Source organism: Adiantum capillus-veneris, chromosome 3, assembly GCF_014529385.1.
Source record: "Adiantum capillus-veneris isolate H3 chromosome 3, ASM1452938v2, whole genome shotgun sequence".
NCBI classification, from domain to species: Eukaryota; Viridiplantae; Streptophyta; class Polypodiopsida; order Polypodiales; family Pteridaceae; genus Adiantum; species Adiantum capillus-veneris.
In genome coordinates, this window is record NC_140933.1 from 109,843,674 (window position 1) to 109,864,204 (window position 20,531).

Sequence of the window (20,531 nt, forward strand, 5' to 3'; positions counted from 1 at the left end):
TTCGTTTTCACGCCGTCGTAATGCTGAAATTTTTCAGATTTGGTGGTGTATGAAATTGACAAGTTCAATTGCTAATTGGTGATTGTACATTGCTAATTGTGTACCTAACTGATCTAATTGCATGCTTGAATGGTCAATTGCAAGTGTGTGTGTATTCTAATTGAGTGTGTGTATGCCTAATTTTAGGTGTGTGTACGCTATTTTGCCCTTGATTGTGCACCTAAAAATCAAATTTTTCAATTGTGATGATTGATTTGTGTTGTGTTCATGCCCAACTAGAGATTTGTGAAATCACATTGCAATTTCGACAAGATTTACCCTTTTGTGTGTGCACCTAAAGATTGGTAAAAACTGCCAATTATTAGTGTGTGTGCGCGCCTAAAAAGTGCAAAATGCATGATTAATTCAAATTTTGATTGCATATTTGATGTGTGTAATGATTAATTGCTGCGTTTTTGAGCTCAAAACAAGGATTTACACACTCCAAATGTATCAAATTTTGACCTAATTTTGTCGATTTAATTGCCTAGTTTGGATTTTATTGATCAAATTATTTGGCAATTGAATTGATGTGATTATTGTGATTTTATTTGGCTGCACTAATCCCCTATGTGTGGAGAATTTTCATAAATTTTTTGGTATTTTTTGGATAATGTTTGCAGTTTTTTGGTAATTTTTTGCTAATTTTTGCATAATTTTGTAAAAAATTGATATCTTGCGATCTTTACGAGCTGTTTGGTGTGTGTATTACGGCTTTGATTTCGAGCGCATTTGGGCTTTTGTTCGTCAATTTTTGAGCATTTTGTTATTTCCGAGGGCCGGGTTGATAAGTTTGTTGAATTTGGCATTTTCAATAAAAACTGCTATTTTTGGTGTGCTTATGCGTGTCAAAAGTGTTCGATTCTGATTGCCAATGAATTTTAGAGATTTCTATAAAAAAAATGGATTTTTTTGGCAATTTTTTGGGATTTTCAGGTGATTTTTAGCTTCTCGGCTAATTTTCGGACTAAACTTGGCTTTTTCGGTTCCCACCCGTGCCTTTCGGCGCATGAACTTTCCTCGTCGGATAGATCTTTACGGTCTCTTCGGATAGAGCAAGCCAAATAGCTTCTTTGCATACCTCACTCAATGCAACATACTCTGCCTCTGTGGTAGAAATGGATGTACAGTCTTGATGAATGGATCTCCAAGAAATAGCAGAACCAGCAAATGTGTAAATCCAACTTGTTGTTGATTTACGACTATCAACACAGCCTGCATAATCACTGTTTACAAATCCCTGAATGGATGACTCTCCACAACCATAGCATAACTTTATACCTATAGTGCCACTCAAGTATTTGAGAATCGACTTGATAGCATCCCAATGCATTTTACTAGGGTTAGACATAAATCTGTTGACAACTCCCACTGCATGTGCAATGTCAGGTCTTGTAGCCACCATATCATACATGAGACTACCACAAGCTGAAGCATAAGGAACCTTAGCCATCACAACTTTTTACTCAACAAATTTGGGAAAGTTGTTCTTGCTAAGTTTCAAATATACAGGCAATGGAGTACTCAAATCCTTCCCCTTCTGCATGTTGAAATGATCAAGAACCCTGTGCATATACTCTTTTTGAGAAAGGTACAACAATCTCTTCTTACGGTCACAAGTAATGTGCATACCCAAAATGTGATTGGCTTGCCCAAATCTTTCATGTCAATTTGACTTTCCAGCTTGGTTTTCAAGTCAGCAATGTCCTTCTTGAAATGACCAGCAATAAGCATGTCATCTACATAAAGGATAAGCATAATAAGCTATCCATTAGGTTGTCTTTTCACGTAAAGACATGGATCCTCATTACTGCGCTTATAGTTTAGGGAACGCATAAATGCATCAAACTTTTAATACCATTGTCTAGATGATTGCTTCAATCCATAGAAACTTTTTAGAAGCTTACAAACCAAATGTTCCTTGCCCTTTAGCACAAACCCTTTAGGTTGTTGCATATAAATCTCTTCCTTGAGATCACCATGTAAAAAAGTTGTTTGATCAAGATCCATATCTTCAGTGGAAACCAAAGCAAGCAACATTCTCAGTGTAGTCATCTTGACCACCATTGCAGAAAAGATTTCCTAGAAATTGACACCATATTCTTGCTTGAAACCTTTGGCCACTAAATGAGCTTTGTCATTGTCAATATTCTTCTTGTAAACCCATTTACAAGGCAATGCTTTCCTACCTTTTGGCAACGGAACAAGTTCCCATGTTTTGTTCTTAGTAATACTGGACATCTCCCTCTTCATAGCATACTCCCACTGAACCTTATCATTGGCTAGCATAGCCTCTTTATAACAAGAAGGCTCACCACTATCTGTCAGCAAAACAAAATCCACGCCTGGAACAAAACATTCTGGCGGATGTGAGACTCTTTGAGATCTCCGAGCTGATCAGAACTCGTACTAGCCTATGTAATAAGTAGCTTGGAAGCTGTCTAGACAAGAGGTGATACATCGAAAAACGTCACTTTTTGGAATTCAACCTATTTCACTGGATGTCTATGCATCTTATTTTCATTAAAGACAACATCACTGCTATGGATCACTGATTGACTTTCCGGATCCCATAAACGATAGCCAAATTGACCATCTACACCATAGCCAACGAAGATGCATTTTCTGGACTTAGGATCTACCTTAGCACGCAACTCCTTGGGTACATGTGCATAAGCTTCACAACCAAATGTGCGGAGTTTTTCTTAAGACAATTTATTTCTTGACCATAACTCGAAAAGTACGTGAAACTGTAATCAAGCATGTGGTGATTATTGATTAAATACACGGCTATGTATAATGCTTCAACCCAAAATGTTTACAGTAAATTAGCATGCAATAGCATAGACATAATCCGCTCTTGGATGGTCATATTCATTCATTCCGCAACATCATTTTGTGCAGGGATATAAGGAGCTCTAAATTCATGCTTAATTCCCCTACTTGAACAAAAGTCTGTAAACTCTTTGGAGACATATTCTCCACCATTGTCGAGCTCAAAGCTTTCAACTTATGTTCAGACTGAGTTTCAACACTAGATAAGAACTTCTTGAAGCAAGAAAAGGTCTCATCTTTAGACTTCATGGCGTAGACCCAAACATGCCGTGTTCAATCATTAATGAATGTAGCACAATAGTACACACCACCATGGGATTTAGAAGGCATAGGCCCACATAAATCACTGTGCACAAGCTCTAAAAGTTTTCTTTCTTTGTCAAAAGAATGTGTACAATGTGTCCATGTTTGCTTTCCATATTGACAATGCTCACAAAAGGGAAAGTAAAAAATGACAAAGACGGTAAGTAGCCCAAAAGAGAGAGAGTGTCTCCATTCCCTTCTTTGACATATGTCCTAACCGGCTATGCCACGAAGCAATGGTTGGCAGATTGGTTACAAAAAGAACACTGTTTTTATCAGATACATAAAGAGGATAAAGTGAACCAACTTTAGAACCATGGGCTATAATAAGATGAACCTTTGCAACATGCCAAGATTGTTGATGAGAAGTGACTTTGTAATCCAAGTCATCAAGACATCCAATCGAAATCAGATTGCGTGTCAAGGCTGGAACATGACGCACATTATGGATGATAAACTTCACCCCATTTGCTAACCATGGAAATATCACCTACACCAACAATGTCACAAGAGTAGCTGTCACCAAGTGTAGCAGAGCTAATGGTTTCCTCGTATGTAGTAAACCAATGCCTATGAGGTGTGACATGCAACAAATCGCCCAAATCAAGAATCCAGTATGGGATACTTCACCACTAACAAGGAGTTCAGCTGGAAATAGAACTCTACAAATATAGAGTTTTCTGTGCATCATAAAAGATATCATTATTTTCAGTCAACATATTAATGTCTTGCACATCACTGTCATCCTGAACTATGTTCAACTCTTCAATCTTAACCACACTCTTTGGTTTCTCCTCTTTATCATCATGATCTTTGCCTTTACCTTTGCCCTTCTCTTTGTCACGCTTCCAAGCATAACAATCCTTTTTTATGTGACCAAACTTATCACAATAATGGCATTGAACATTGCAGCGACCACAAGACTTTGATCTACCCTTTGATGCATCTCTATTGCCCTCTTTCTTGGACTCACATTGCAAAGAACGGCCCTTACGTTGCTTATCATCCCTTTGCACATAATGAGCTTTGCCATAATGCGAGCGAGTCATGGTCTTTTGACGCATCTCCTCTGACAAAAGTGCACTAGTAACATCATCATATTTTAGCGTACCATTAGAAGCCTGAGTTACTAACAGCTGTGCAAAAGATATCTCAAGAGGGTGGCAACGAACAAAGCAAAGAGATTGCTTTCATCTCATCATCAACGGTCGTGCGGTGCTGTGCACAAATCTGGGCAAAAAGAGAATCAAAATCAGTGATATGGCTGGCAACACTAGTTGATTCCTTCATACAAAGGTTAAAAAGTTTTTGCATCATGAAAACCTTATTGCTAGCCATATCGTTTTTATAAGTGTCACATAATTTCTGCCATAAAGCATGAGCAGTCTTGCATTCTAACACTGAAAAGTAGACAATCATGCTCCACAAAACAATCATATGTATCCAAGAAGGGAGCAACACTGGTGCTTAGTATGCTATGGTCCCTATAGTACCAGTGAATGCCCTACTTTTAGAGTAAAATTTAATGGGAATTGCAATGCTTGTGGGAGGTATGGTCATCAAGCTTTACTAATAATCTAGTTTTTTCTCCCCTGGTACTTCCCCATATTAAATGATTGTTGCTAGCTTTTTCTCCCTTGGTACTTCCCCATATTAAATGATCAGTTTAACATGAGAAAATCATTTAGGAGAATTAGATATTAGTTATTATGACAAGAGTAGGCTTACCTCATTGCCAATAGGTCAAAAGGGTTCAAGTCAGTGGTGGCAAAGAAGGTAAAACCAATGGCCTTATTTCTACTACTAGATTGTAGGGAGTACATGGAACAAGCTTCTTTGCAACCAAATCTCAGGGATTCAAGAAAGATTGGGCACAATTTTACAAAGAAATCTTTAAAAGAAATGAAGGTTGGTTGCGAGGATTTTCAGTCCAAAGAAGAAATGAAGTGCTTCACCAATATGCTTTCAAGGCATGATAAGGCTTTTGGTTTTGAGCCACATGAAATAGGTTGTGTCAATCCTAGTGCTGTCACTCCTATGGTTTTTGCTCTATGATTGTGAGAGAGCTCCTTATTGATTTGTATATAAACAATAAGGATACAATGAGTGGGCATCTACATATCTACATATCTTTGTACCAACCCAATGGTGCGACACTTTTCATTTTTTGTCTAGCCACTAGAGCTATTATTTTCTTGGTTTTCCATCACACATTGTGGAGGACTGCCAATGGTACCTGTTAGATGGTTTCACTTACCTATCTCCCAGCCATACATGCCCTTAGGTGTCAAGTTTTAGGTGTTCATTGATGTGTTTTAACAACAACACTTGAGAGTGAGTTTTGCAATCCATTCAAAATAAGCTCTACCATTGGTCTTCTATGAATGTTCACTTGCAAGTAGAGCCATGGTTGTGAATCATATACTTCTTGTGATCGCTTGGTATCCTATTTCTTGTTGGATGGTGAATCGAGGGGTTTTATCTTAGCTTCACTGCTTGGTGCACATCTTACTCTAGAAGTGTTATGAACTTCTTTGCCCTCCGTGATTCTAATGGACGCTTGAGAACCTTTCATGTTGTAAGTAGTTTAACATCGACATGTGTTTTAGGGGATAGATGGACTTGTATGTGATTACTTGATTGTGTTTAAATAATTAAATAATAAGTGGTTTAACTAAGGTGCGAGTTCATGATTGTAGATTGGATCTCATGAAGCAAGCTTTGTGGTGCAGTTCGACTCCCAATAATTAGTCACTACGGCAATGTCCCAATTATTTTCTTGTATATATAAGGTAGACTAGGAAATAAGTTCATAATGGGAGTCATCCCTTAGCATTTTGTGGATAAGTCTCCACATGCAATGAACTATAGTTTTTGGCACATTTGATTTTTTGCTCAATCATCAAAACCCAAGTACAAAGAGTGTGCCTTGCACTTTGGGGGATGTATGCAGGCCAATAGATTGCAATATTCATTTTCTTCTATTGTATGCTATCTTTGTGCGCTTGGGTATGGAGTTCAATGGATATGCCTCTTTCTTGCAAATCTCTTTCCTTGTACTAAAGTAGTGTGAGAGAGAGAGTGTGAGAGGTGCACATGATTGGCAAGAGGGTTGTCTACAACAACTATATGGAAGATTGATAGAGAGAGTTGTGTGTGTGTGCATGCACACGTGCAATTGGAAGGGTAGCGAAGGTTCTCTCATATGATTAGCCAAAAGGCATATTTGAGAAGGCTTCAAGCACTCATCCTTGAGATGCATGATGTACTACCATTATGCAAAGGGAGGATGGAGGATTAGGCATTATTGATCTTTTGATGTAGAGAAGCCTTTGCTTTCCAATCTCATTGTTCAAGGTCTCTTTCCTTGGGCTTGAGCCTTATTCTTGTGCCATACGTCGTTGTGTAGCTAAGAGGTTGTTCTTTTGACATTAAGGTCCCATGGAGAAAGATGTTTGGTCTATTTGATGCTCCATTATCTACACCTCATTCATCCACAACCATTCATTCTCATGTACATATTTTGTTGGATGTGCAAAAGGGTTTGATTTGTTGACGAGGATTGAAATACCTCGGTGATGGAATATCTCTTCACTAATGAAATGCTCCCTCAACTACTCAATAAATGATCTTCTCAATATGAAATTTGTGTACATTTTACTAGTTGGATAATGGTGATACCATTTTCCAACTCGTTTGCAAAGTTTGTGGAAAATACTTAACATCACTAAGTATTTGTATTGGGTGCCTTTCATCCCACTTCTCAAAGGCATGGTTAGGAACATCAGTATCAGCCTTTGTAACCCCTCTAAAAATAGGTAAGTCATTTTACATTGACTTGTCTTTCCTTTTGTGTGTTCTTCTTATGAGCGGCTCATCATTTGTGCTCCTTTAGTCAACTCATCCATAGTTGTAGCTTCAGCTTCTTCTCATCTTTGTGTCTTCTTTGACACTCTCTTTCTAGTTTAGATCCTTCTTCCTTGTGTGCATGAGTGGAAAAGTGTTATCCAGAATGATAAGGCCAATGTGTCCCCTCTTTTGAATCACCAATCATTGCTACCCTGCTAGCATTCTTGGCATTCCTAAATTCTCAGAAATCCCATAATTCCTTGTAGACCTAGTTGAATGATGATTGCTATGGTTATTTGGTGCCTCTCACTCTAATGCTACAACCTTTTGTTTATTAGAAATATTACCAAATCCATGTTGCACTCCTTACAATATTACATATATTCATCTTTTTGTACAATTGATAATCTATTAGAACTGTGTCTTGCCTGCTCATGAGATTTTTTCTTTAGCTCACCACTACGATCTCAAAAAATGGTAAGGCAAGAATGACGGATGAAGTGTCAGACTCAGATAACAATAGTACTTGGATAGACTCAAATTGAATAAAGATTTAGAAGAACTCAAGTAATTGGATATAAGAGAATATTGATTATAGCCCAAGAATGATGAGTAAGTTCAATAGAGTATAGAATGTGACTAGTGAAGAGTACAACTAAAAACTCATAGCAACAATTAAAATTAATTAGCTCAACTACACAATGGCATTCTCAAGTTGACTCAATTTTCCCAAGTCCTCCTTAAAAGATGTTCTCACTTCTCCAACTTAGCCATTCTTATGCCTACCCACTATTGTGTATAAAAACAACATGAACTAATTTAACTCACACTTTGTCATAATGCATAGCGAATGGAAACTTGAACATGCATGTTCTATGTACTTGTGTGAAAATTGTAATGTTGGTGTTTAGTATCATATCCTAAAACGTGTCAAATATCTCTCCCCCCCCCCCCCCCCCCCCCCCCCCCACCAACCCCCCCAAACTCCTTTCCGCAAAAGATAGAAAACTTGCATGGATCAATGCCCACCATTTCAATGCATCATAACACTGAGTGAGTTGTTGAAGATCATACCACATCTATGGAAATTTCTCCAAGGCACTTTAGAGAAAGTAGGAATAACAGGATTAACAAAAGAAAAAGCCTAAGAATTGTTCTTAGAAGAATCTCAAAGTAAACTTGTCAAACTCATTCCTATAAACAAAGTGGGAGATCACTACAAGGGAAATAAAGGAAACACAACTCTTGCAATGGAATATATAATGATGTAAAAACCATGGCTACACTAAACAGTGGGACATGCATTGCCATAACAATGAAAGCATTCTGGGAAGCTTGAAAAAGATCAACAAATAGGCATACAAGAATTAAATTTCAATTGGCAAGTGGGCACATCGAATGAACCATGGGATTGTTAGAAAATATGATAGTCAGCTCGTGAGGAATTGACTACCAACATATATTTGTCATTGTAGATTTTGAGAAAATTTTGAACTATGAAATTATTTTGAGACGACCTTTCATGAGGCAGATACAATTGATTCAAAACAGGGAAAACGATTATCTATACTTGAAACAAGTCGGATCGGTTACACATGAAAACTTCAAAGATCACTCTTACAAGGATGTCCTAAAAACACCTATCCAAGAGTTTGATTCAAAAAAATCTACTATATACCAAAACCCTTTTCTAAATATTTGTTCAAGCCATTTGAGTGGACTCAAATTTTGGATACCATGGATGTTTGTGTCAATGAGTCCACGCCTACCCTATTATGTGATGAGGAAGGCTACACCATTGTTCCAATCCAAATGGTAATCATTGTACAATTGGATGACCAACAAAATTTCTCTCATCACACGACTATGATACTACACATGAGCTAGAGGAGGAGACTCTTACCACAAAGGAATCTGACTTAGAAAAAGAGCACATTAGAGCAAAACTATTATCGAGGGGAGGAGGAGAGAAGTTCTTTGATTTTCCAATCAGCATCAAAGATGACAACAAAGATATTGAAAAAAACGAGAGAATAAACAAAAGGGAAACCAAGACATGCCAAAAATTAAGGGCCAGGCACAATTTATGATGATGGTTGACACCGAAGATTGAAATGTACCACTAGAGATTCAAGGGTATCATAAATCCTTGGATTTTCAAGTCATGAATATGGACCGGGCAGATGTCCTCATTGTACAGTATGAAGCTCTCTTCTCAACATGAAATAGAAGAACTCTTTTTGTGTTACTTGTTGTGTCATTTTTTGTCAAATGTTGATAATAGTTAAGTAAATGATGATTCCTCATTGCCGCATTCTTCTCTCTCTTTTCTTCCATCTCCTACTACTCCTCTATCACCAAACAAACAAATGTTGCTCTACTTAATCAAAATAACTCTTTATGGAATACAAAGATGTGTGTTCAAAAGACTTACCACCAGGGTTACCGTCGACACGTTCCATGCAACAAGGCATAGATGTGGTTGCAGGTAGTAAGCACGTTAGTAAACCACCCTATAGAATAATTCATTCAAATTTCTCTCTCTCTCTCTCTCTCTCCTCAAACTCTTCACTAGATATGAGCCTACACTATAGCTTCCTCAAACGTCTTGGGATCTTGGGTTTTAACGTGCTTCTTAAGCTCTGAGGTTAACCCACGGATGAACCCACTCACCTGCTGGAAGGCATTTGATATATCCAACTTGAGGATCACATCACGATAGTGTGAAATGTACTCAAGCAATGTCTTACGTTGATGCATAGAGCACTTGTTCCATGCAGTCCAATTTCTGTCCGATTCATTGGTGGGCAAAATTTCTTTTCTAAACACATCCTCAAAGGCCACCCATGTATGTGGTATGATGCCCTTCTCCTTAAGCGACATTCACCATTTATATAGGCTTTACCCTCTAGTGTTAAACTTGTTTGCAGTGCCTTCACTGCATCTAGAGTTCGTCTAAGATTGTGAATACCATCCCATTTACTCAGAAATATACTAACACTTTGTTGCACTTCTTTTCCTCCCCTCAAAAGGTCAATGGCTTAATAATTTTCAACAAATTATCCACTTCTTTCTGAGAGAGGGAGCCTTGTTCTTGCAGAATAGGGGTGTTTATTCCATATGTAGGAGCTGAAGAAACCCAAGTCTACTCATTAACAGGGCCCTTGGCCGACTATTGCATGAATTGCACAAGCAGATTATACATTTTTCTCACATTACCAGTCAACTCTGAAAAATTTTACTTTAAAATAGACATGCCTATTTCTAATGCTCTAAACTCTTGTATACCAAGAAATTTTATGCTATCTTCGTGGCCACTTGCCGTGCGGGAACCCTCCATGAGAGTAGTCGTCTACAGGGCAACACGAGATGGAACGGGTGATGGTTTTCAAAATCAAAACTATGATGCATGTCTATGTTTGAATCCATGGTGTAACTATGTTGTGCGAGCAATAGAAAAAGAAATACATTGTACTAAGAACCTCCTGGCGAACTGCACAAGTAAAAAGCACAAGAGAAACCGATACACTAGATGGCAATTGACCATCAAAACGATTTGTGGAATCCGCCTTCAATTTCAATTACAATTTTTGAAAACCACCTCCCCACCAGATAATTAGGAGAGTCTGTCCAACTGTGAAAAATAAATTCAATCTTAAGAAGGTCCTTTACTCGAAAGGTTTTCAAGGGTCAAAAATCCGTGGAAAACGGTCCAAAATATTTCCTGAAATTGAATCACGTCCCAGAAAGTTTGTTCAAAAGTTGACGATTACACAATGAATTTACTGACTTGCCAAAGACGGGACTCTGGAGATGCAGATCAGAAATCTTTAGGATTCACGGGGTATGCATGCACCCCCAAACAATTAAAATGGCCAATTTATTAATCATGCTTGATCTTGGGCGCCCACCAACTAGAAAAAAGGAGCTCCACCCTCCAGCTATGTGGTGACAAGCAAGATGCGCCAAAGAGAGGAGAGAGAGAGATCGCAATGCCTTATGTTTGGGGGCATGTTGCAATGTCAAAAATTGCTTAGCAAACTAGCGAAAATCCGTAGAGAGAGAGCATGATTGATTCTGTGGTGTAGGTCACTTGCTTCCCCTTTCATGGCCAAGGGGCCTTGCCCATGCTATAGTCATTGATATCCCCCCCTTCTCTAGACGGATTCTACACGGTATGCCCATGCAAATACCATGCCCCCTTCTCCAAAAATAGCTATGGTACCACTTAACTCTCTTCTCCTCTAAAGCTTGTCTGAGAAATCCAAAACGATGAATGTTTAATGTGTTTACAAAAAATGCTAAGTCTTTAGAGCGGCCTTCAGAATAAGGTAGCTAAGTGCACGCTGGGGAGAGGGCAGTGAAGCCTGGCCCTCCACCCAACCATATGCCATTATATAGGCAACCCCCAAGCTAGCTTCACATTGGACCATGGCTTTACACTATGCAAACTCCATCCTTGGGTAATTACCTATATGTCATGAATTTCATTGGGTGTGTTCGATTAAAGCTAAGTCCAAAGTGTTCATGTGTTTCAAGTAAAGTCTTGTTATAGCTAAAAATGTCTCTAAATGTACTATGGGCAACCTCCGTCTAGATCAAGGGCAGGGGAGTATGTGTCTCATGAATTTAATGCATTTCTTGTTAGTCGTTGATAAAACACCAATGTACAGTGCCATATGCACCTCAACAAATTGGTGTTTCTAAAAGAAAAAACAAGTGGCTTATAGAGATGGCACGATGTATGGTCAAGAGTCAAGCTTTACCACATTCGTTTTGGCTTGAGGCTGTCATGTGTGCTACTTATACACTTAAGTAGGTTTCCTACCACAGCCTTGCAGTCTATGACTCCTTATGAAGCATGGCATGATAAGAAGCCATCTATTGATCATGTGCACGTTTTTGGTTCTTTAGCTTATGCTTTGGTGCCACAAAAACAACACGAAAAATTGGATGAGAAGGCTATCAAATGTAGTTTTGTTGGTTATGATCCTAAAAGCAAAGGTTGCAGGTTATGCCATCTGCAAATAAAACGTATCTTGGCTTTGTGATATGTTGTAGTTGTGGAAGATTTTGTTCAACCTTTGTTATCATGTACCAAAGATAGTAATGTAAGCTCACATGACATTATGACACTTTGTTGCCTCTTTTTAATGATGCAAACTTGAATGTAAGTTCCAATGAGGCAAATGTATAGCATGTGGGGGTTTTCAAAAATGTTACAAATGACCATATTACAGATGCAGATGTACATGATGTGGAAAGGCCTGAGAATGAAGAGGCTATGGTATGCCAAAATGGCTAGTGTGTACTTTGTGTGACGATAAATTGCATGCACGTATGCCTAGTCGTACTCATTCAGGTTCTCGCAATGCATCATATGCTTCAAATTGTTATGCATTGGCTATTTCTAGTTTATGTGATGAAGAGGAACCTCTTTAAGCATAGAATGCAAAAAATTGAATGACTGCATTGCAATCAGAGTATGACGCACTTATAGAAAATGAAACATGGACTTTACGTGATTTGCCTCCTAGCAAAAAGGCCATTGATACGAAGTGGATTTACAAGTTGAAACATGAGCCGTATGGCAAGATTGATCTCTATAAGGCTAGACTTATGACAAAAGGTTGTGCACGACAGAAAGGAATTAACTATGAAGAGACTTTTCCTCCCACTTGTTGTATGACTATTGTTTGTTTTCTATGTGCATTGGCAACTTACTTTGAACGGAATGTACATCAATCAGACATTCTTACTGCTTTCTTGAATGATGATATATTTGAGGAAGTATATGCAACACAACATCACAATTTTGACAAGAAAGGACAAGAACAAAAAGTGTGAAAATGTAAGAAAGCTTTATATGGGTTGAAGCAGACTCCTTGTGCTTGGTATGAGAAAGCTGACAGTCATTTGGTTAAACAAGGCTTTCGTGATAGTCCAATTGAAAGCACTTTGTATGTCAAATATGAGGGTGATATATATCTCATTGTCGTTTTGTATGTAGATGATTTGCTGATTACTAGTCCGAATGAGACAGACATTGATGAATTCAAGGTTGAAGTAAATGCTACTTTCAAGATTAAAGACTTGGGGGTTTTGCATCATTCAAGATTAAAGACTTGGAAGCAAAGAAGATTGCCCTTACAACAAAACCCAAGCTTTAGCCACCCATGGTCATGTGTATTGAGGTGCCCTATTGTGATAATCATATTTTTACAAACAAGAAACATGCAAATTATGCTGCCAACATGCTCATTCACAATGGTTTTTCCTCCATCAAAGACACTTTGGCAACATCCTTGCTTTCCTCTTACCCTGAAAATGACCTCCTTGATAAATGAATCCTCAAACTTTCACTCCCATTGAGACCTTAGAATTCAAGAGAGAGAATAGGCAAACCTAAAATATGAACCATAAATCCTTCTTTGATGAATCCTCGTTATGATCTACAAAGATAAAAAACAAATAAAAGTGCCATGACTACAACAAAGGAAAAAGGAATAACTTATACAAATGGTGACACAATTTCTTATTTGGAAGTTAATAGAGAGGAAGAGGCGAGAGGAACAGAGAGAAAAAGAATCTACTTGCTATATAACAACATTACATACATGAAAAAAGGGGACCTTCGTCACATGCATGAGTAACATCTTCACTCTCATCAAGTTTCTCATTCTCTTTATCCACTTTTGCAAGTATGCCTGCAAAAAGTAAAGTGTTTATTCGTTTAGTGCAAAGACTGTGTGTGTGTGTGTGTGCGAGAGAGAGAGAGAGAGAGAGAGAGAGAGAGAGAGAGAGAGAGAGAGAGAGAGAGAGAGAGAGAGAGAGAGAGAGAGAGAGAGCACATGTGATCTTAAATTCATTGTAGATTCCATGAATTCCAATACCTTTGGAGGAGAAAGGCAAATGAAACTAATTGACATTAACAACTCTAATCATCTATGCTTTTTGCAAAGATTCATTCCAACAAAACTTTCCTTGCCCACTATAAAGAGCTTTTTGCTTTTACCACTTATACCTGCGATAGAACAATTGAGAAAATAGAAAACATGTGAGGCATACATAAGATTGGACACATGAAAGACATCAAGGAATTCAACATATAAGGTACCCAAGAAATACATGCAAACATAAAGCACAAAATATACAGAACGCTTGGTTCCTGAAGCCACAATAGTTTGACAACACCAACATGCACCTAGTACGCTTGGTTCCTGAAGCCACAACAGTTTGACAACACCAACATGCACCTTCGAGATGGTGGCAACTACCACTGAAAAAGTTGTCTAGCCTACAAAGTCATTAACTGAGATACCCTTAGGCCACTACTCAATACACTGTATTAATAGTGCTAGCCACTTTGGAGGACAATGACGTTTGGCTCACTACTTGGCATTTTAGAGACTACGTACCTGTCCCCATCCATATTGGCTACAAAGCCACATGCAAAGGTGGGTCCTGTACAACAATACGTTGGGGGAGAGAGAGAGAGAGAGAGAGAGAGAGAGAGAGAGAGAGAGAGAGAGAGAGAGAGAGAGAGAGAGATGATCCCAAAGCACACCCACTTTCCTTCTTGGTGTTGTGTAGTATACCCATTTTGCGGCACTTCAACCCATCGCTCATACACCATTCCCCACTCACGACCTGGCTTCTATTGATTCTGCTCCAATTCACGTGGTATGCCAATAGAGAATAGAGCCATCGTGTATGTCTCCAAAGAGGAGAGATGGGATTTGGGGGGGGGGGGGGGGGGGGGGGGGGGTAGCATAAAAGTGAGGGCACACGGAAGTTGAAGAACCTTAGCGCTCATGTATAAGAGAAAGAGATAGTTGCTCCAAGCTTCATTCGTTTTGGGGTTGTGGGGAAATCCTCTTTAGAAAAGCCACGTGGCTAGCCAACATGGGCATCAAATGGAGCTGCCATCGGTTTGGCTCCACATTGGATACATGCCTTACCACGTGGCATGGCTTGCACAAAGTCCACACCACAGATCACACTGCAGTACATGTGTGGATAGGGTCAGTTGCCTGCAGAGGGTGGCAACCTACGTTGATTAGCGCCACAACGACAACATTCAAGGGATAATTGCCACAGGGATGCTAGGTTGGGGAATGGAAAGGAAGGGGAAAGAAAAAGCAAGGCTTAGATCCCGTGGGCTATAAGCATTTGTAGCCACGTGGATCATAGTTGCGGTCTTTTTAATATATAGTAGCTATGTGGATCCACCTTGCTTTTGTATCATATCACAAAACCTTGGTTTTGAAGTTGAAAGCTTTCTTCTTTATTGGATGTTTCAATATTGAAAGGATGTAAGTGATTTCTTTGGATGAAAACTACATGGCATCTTAAGGGTGGTGTCATAATCGACGACCGTTACCAACTAGAATTCAGGCAATGATGAAACATTTGATTATTTATTATTGCTTCGTTAAGGTGTCTAGTTGCTTAGCTTCATGACCTCTTGTTCAACTATTTTTTGTGTTTATAAACAATTGCAAAAAGTAAAAGGAACAGAAAGAGATTATTGTGTTAAAATATAAAAAAAGGGTATTACATGATAGTTTGTCAAATAAATCAATTTTTTTCGAAGACAAGGGAGAAGAGGACAAGATGCCCTGAGAGATGTACTTGTAAAGCTCAATATCATAGATTCATGCTTTGTCATGGGCATGACATGTTGTTTGCTGCAAACTTTCTTTCATATTTTGAATTCTTGCAAGAAATTTTCTTGATGAAAACAAGGTATGTGGGTGTTGCGACAATGTATGCTAGTGCCACGATGATGGAAGTGCTCAATTATTTTGTGCCTACAAGAACAGGGTCTAGATAGCAAGATTGGAAAGTGTGCAAATTTAGAAGGTGATGAATAGATTCTTTGGACTTTCAGCTTTAGCACTTTTCATTTTCAAGGAGACAAAAGGAAAACATAATTTGCAAAAATAGGTTATGAGCTCATTCAAAATTTGAAGGGTGTCTCTCACCGCAAGTTTGCGATGCACAAGGCAGTATATACGAGGTAAGAGTCGGCGGTATCGCTCGTCGTTCTCGCAGAAGGGGAGCTGAATCGGGAAAGCAAGGTCTTAGTGACGATTGCGCCTCTTCAATCACAGCGGCGACGACTCTAGGTTCCGCTTTTCTGCACAATGATCGTCTTTATGGTGCATCACCCTCTTGTTTTGTTTGCCGTGCGAGGCTGAAACTAGGGTTCTCCTTGCTTTTCCTTGCCCCAAGGTCTTTGTTATCACCCATGAAGCAGCTCCACTCCTTGAAAACGCCCCTGTCTTCGCTTCACATACCTCCCATTCTGCCCAACATGGGCACCCTTATGCAATGGGACAACGACTGATCATGCTGAAAATTATGAAAATGTAGCAGGTTTTTCTGGCACTTCTGAACCGTTCTGTGCTCCCTTCTTGGCTCTGGATCACCTGTTACAATGGATGACTTTGAAAAGGCCATCATTATCAGCTTTGATCAGAGTGGAGGGGTTGATGCCCAGCTACGTGCTCAAGCGATGGCCTTTTGCCAGAGTGTAAAGCAGTCTCCTAACATTCTTCAACTTTGCCTTGATAAATTACGGGTCACCCAGTTTGCTGAAGTTCAATTCTGGTGTCTACAAACTATAGAGGAGCTTGTTAAGGTGAGGTACCGACTATTGGATGTGCAGGAGAGGAGGTTTCTTCAGAGCACACTGATGGGCTTGCTTTGCACGTATGGGCTTGAAGAGGATGCCACTCAGAATGCCATCCATAAATTGTCTCGCCCTATCTTTGTAAAAAACAAGCTATCTCAGATAATTGTCATTCTTATTTGCATTGATTATCCATCAGGGTGGCCCTCTGTTTTCTTGGATCTGATAGGATTCCTCCCAAAGGGACATGGTGTGGTTGACATGTTTTGCCGTGTAATGAACACGTTAGATGAGGAGGTTATAAGCTTGGATTACTCTAGAAAGCCAGAAGAAGTTCTTGTTGCAACTCGCATCAAGGATGCAATGAGACAACAATGTGTAACTCAAATAGTAGGATCCTGTTACAACCTTGCGTTGGCTTACAAGGGAGTCAGACCGCAGCTGGCAGGAATGGTGTTGGATATGCTGCAGAGATGTGTTGCTTGGATTGACATTCAGCTTGTTGCCAATGACACATTTATCCCTTTGCTGTTTGATCTTTTATTGTCTTCACAAGAAAGTACTGAAGTGAGAGGGGCTGCTGCGGATTGTTTGTTGGCCATTGTCTCCAAAAAAATGGATGCGTCTTTGAAACTCAACCTTTTGCGTCAGCTTCAAATTGGGCGCATCTGTGGATCTTTTGCAGAGAAACAGGAGACCGACTTGATGTTGAAGTTGAGCAATTTATTTACTGGGTTTGCTACAGAGGTTTTGTGCTGTCATAAAAAGCTCCTTGGAGCCGAGTCCACCGATCAAGTTGCTGCCTCAATTGAAGACCTATTGGATGCTGTAGTGCCCTCAATTTTTTATTTCTTGCATTCTGATGATGAAGACATCTCTTCCACAACTTTGCAATTTTTGTCAAACTACGTCTCTGGCATGAAAAGCAAATTGTCTGAAGAAAAGCAGTCTTCTCATTTGACACAGATGCTTGATGCAATACTGAACAAAATGCGATACGATCCAGCTGACAAAGATTCATTAAATGTGCCGGATAAGGCAGGAAAGGAGGAAGAAGAAAGGATGAGCGACTATCGCAAAGATTTGCTTGGTTTGTTTAGGAGCATACACAGGATTGCTCCTACTATAACCAAAGGTTTTATTAAGTCAACACTTAGCAGAGTTTTTGGAGATCCAGATGTGTCATTTGAAGATGCAGAGGCAACCATCATGCTTTTATATGTTCTTGGAGAGGGACTGAGTGAAGAAAGCTTCAAATCGGGAAGTGATGTTGCTGAATTGGTGACCCTGTTCTTTTCGGGACAGATCTCCTGCCATTCGCATCGTTTGGTGGCACTCCTTTATCTAGAATGTGTCACCAGGTATGCTCGCTTTGTGCAGCATCATCTAGAATACATTCCACTTGTTCTTGGAATTTTCTTGGACAAGCGAGGCATTCATCATTCCAACCCAGATGTTAGTGGCAGAGCTAGCTACCTATTCATGCGGTTTGTGAAGATGCTACGTCTCCAGCTTTTACCTTATGTCGAAATTGTTCTCCAGGTATCACATTGGTGTAAAATAATAAATTAGTAATTGTTCAATGTCCTGGGTTTGTGCCTTCTTAATTTAGCAAGGTTGAAGGTTTATGTGGCTTGGTGCAAAGTCTAGGCTCTATCATTCAATCCAAAAATTGGGTGCTATAAATCTCATGTTTGCGTTTGTGTGTGCAAGTATACACACAAGTTGTATTGCTCATTCATCATTTGGGTTACAATCTCCACCATTTTGTGTAGAGTTTACAAGATATTCTGGCTGGATTCACCTCAAGCAAAGTACAGCTCAGGAAGTCTCAAACTATGAGCTTTGAAGATGGAAGCCATGCGTTTGAGGTGAGGATTCAAATTCTGAAGAAGTACCTCTGTCCCTTGGGCATATTTTCTTTCAAACCTTCAAGGTTTTGTACTATGTAGGCCATTGGTTTGCTTCTAGGAGTGGAGGAGTTATCTGAAGAAAAACAAATGAAATATCTATCTGCTCTCCTAGTGCCTCTTTGCAATCAGGTAAAAACTGAGCTTTATTAACTGGAACAGTTTATGTTTGTGAGCTTTTTGTTCTGGGAATTGTTGTTTATGTGAAGCAACAATATCAGATCAGTAAACAAAGCGAGATGTTCTAGTTATTTTTGAGCAGGAATTTAGTGATAGTAAAGTCAAGGATTTTTATAAAGAGGTGAATTTCATCAAGTTAGTTTGTTTTTTAATTTTTGGCCATTCCTTTTGCTGTATCATGTTTAAAGTAGTGGTTGTTTTGGTATTTTTGATATACTGGTTTTGAAATCAATCTTATGCATCATTTGAATTTTCTGCCTTGTTGTGTATTCATGTTTCTTTGATTGTGTTTTATGTGCAAGTGTTTTTACCCTTTCTATAGTTCAGAAGTTGAGACGACCTTTCTATTATATTATCCAAAGAACGTCAAGTATCTGAAAGTAGACGCACGGGATTTCTTGTATCTGAGAGTAGACGCACGGGGTATAGGGGAATGTAAATTGGAAAACGAACAGGGCAGCAAACAGTGATGACAACCCTATCCGTGAATGGACAGTCACCTGGCCTTGAATGTCTCGCCGTAGATCTCACTCCTAATCTGTCCAAATCTGCATTAGAACATCTTGTGCCGGGAAGGGATCTTCTACTCTACGGCCTTAATCTCAAGACACAAAACTGCCCGAGGAGAGTGAGGGAGAGTGGGGAGATACTGGAGCCACCATCGGAAATGAGGTGAAACTCTTAACACCCTTGCTTTTGGACGTGGAACCAATCCAAGGGAGCTGGAGCGAAGGGCGAGTGTCCCTTGAGAAAGAGGTTTGGTGAACCAATGCCTTCTCTCAAACAAAGTGATTCTAACATGCATATGTAAGCATCTGTGTTGCATTGTGATGTGTCAACCACTAAAATTTCCTAATTGGGTGAGATTGCCTAGATATATAACTATAGTGCCCTCTAAAGATCAACGCGGTCTGGGTGTGTTGACTAACTTGCTACGCTAGAATATCAAGAGAGCAAACTGAATGACTTTCGGGATTGACCCTCAGAGTGACCTTCGGTTATTTTTGATTTAACTTGATTTGTTTTGTAGATATAATTGTGGACGATTACTCTACTTTCAAGAATGGGGAATGTCACAAAATGCTGAGGTGTCAAGCCACTGAAGACCCAGAGGGTTAGGACGTCTTGGGTTACATGCGACCGCAACAAGCAAAAAAAATTCTGGGGTTCTTGTGGTTCTTTCCTTGAGTGATACAGAACACTACCAAAGCTCTAATATGAATGTAAGGTGCGGCGGAAGTGAATGTTGAACTTTGCTCAAGATGAGTGCTCCGAAACTGTGCTCAAGGTTCCTTTTACTTACGGAAGGGAGAGCTTTCCGTTCCTTTAGTGAGAGAGTGCAATGATCACAAACAAAGTGGTAAACACTGTGAATGAAGGTGCATGAGACTGAGAGATAGCGAGAGAAGAGAATATGACACCGGAAAGTTGTCAAACCCTCCTCCAAGGGCCCCACTCTCGATGACGAGAGTGGTCTACTATTGATTGCACAATCTGGTACAAGATGCTGATGCAAGGTCTAAATGATGCTATGGCTGGAAACTGTATGTTGCGATGACGATGGCGACGACGACGACGACGCTATCTGCTACTGTGACTTTGTGTGCAACACACGCTGTCTTTCTTGCTTGGAATTGTTGGATCTGCTGCTCTTCTATCTGCTGAATTTGCTGCCTAAAAATGCTGGACTCCTACTGTTCAAAAACGCTGATGTTGTCCTTCCAAAAATGGTGGCCTAGTGTTTGCCAAAACGCTGGTCCATGCTGATCTATGGCTGT

General features: G+C 39.5%; 1 protein-coding gene across 4 annotated transcripts in view; it reads left to right on the top strand.

The window, feature by feature from the left end:
- The first annotated feature begins 15,986 nt into the window (after positions 1–15,986).
- PSD (ARM repeat superfamily protein) overlaps positions 15,987–20,531 on the top strand; it is a 120,261-nt gene continuing 115,716 nt past the window's right edge. For 3 of the 4 annotated variants that reach the window (XR_015187597.1, XR_015187599.1, XM_086509035.1), the window contains exons 1-3: positions 15,988–18,205; positions 18,439–18,534; positions 18,616–18,705. Coding sequence is in view for 1 of the 4 variants with exons in the window: in XM_086509035.1 (XP_086365161.1) it covers positions 16,469–18,205; positions 18,439–18,534; positions 18,616–18,705 (1,923 nt within the window). In the remaining 3 variants the exon portion in view is untranslated. Of the gene's footprint in view, positions 18,206–18,438; positions 18,535–18,615; positions 18,706–20,531 lie in introns of all 4 variants that reach the window. The other variant, XR_015187598.1, reaches the window with a different exon arrangement.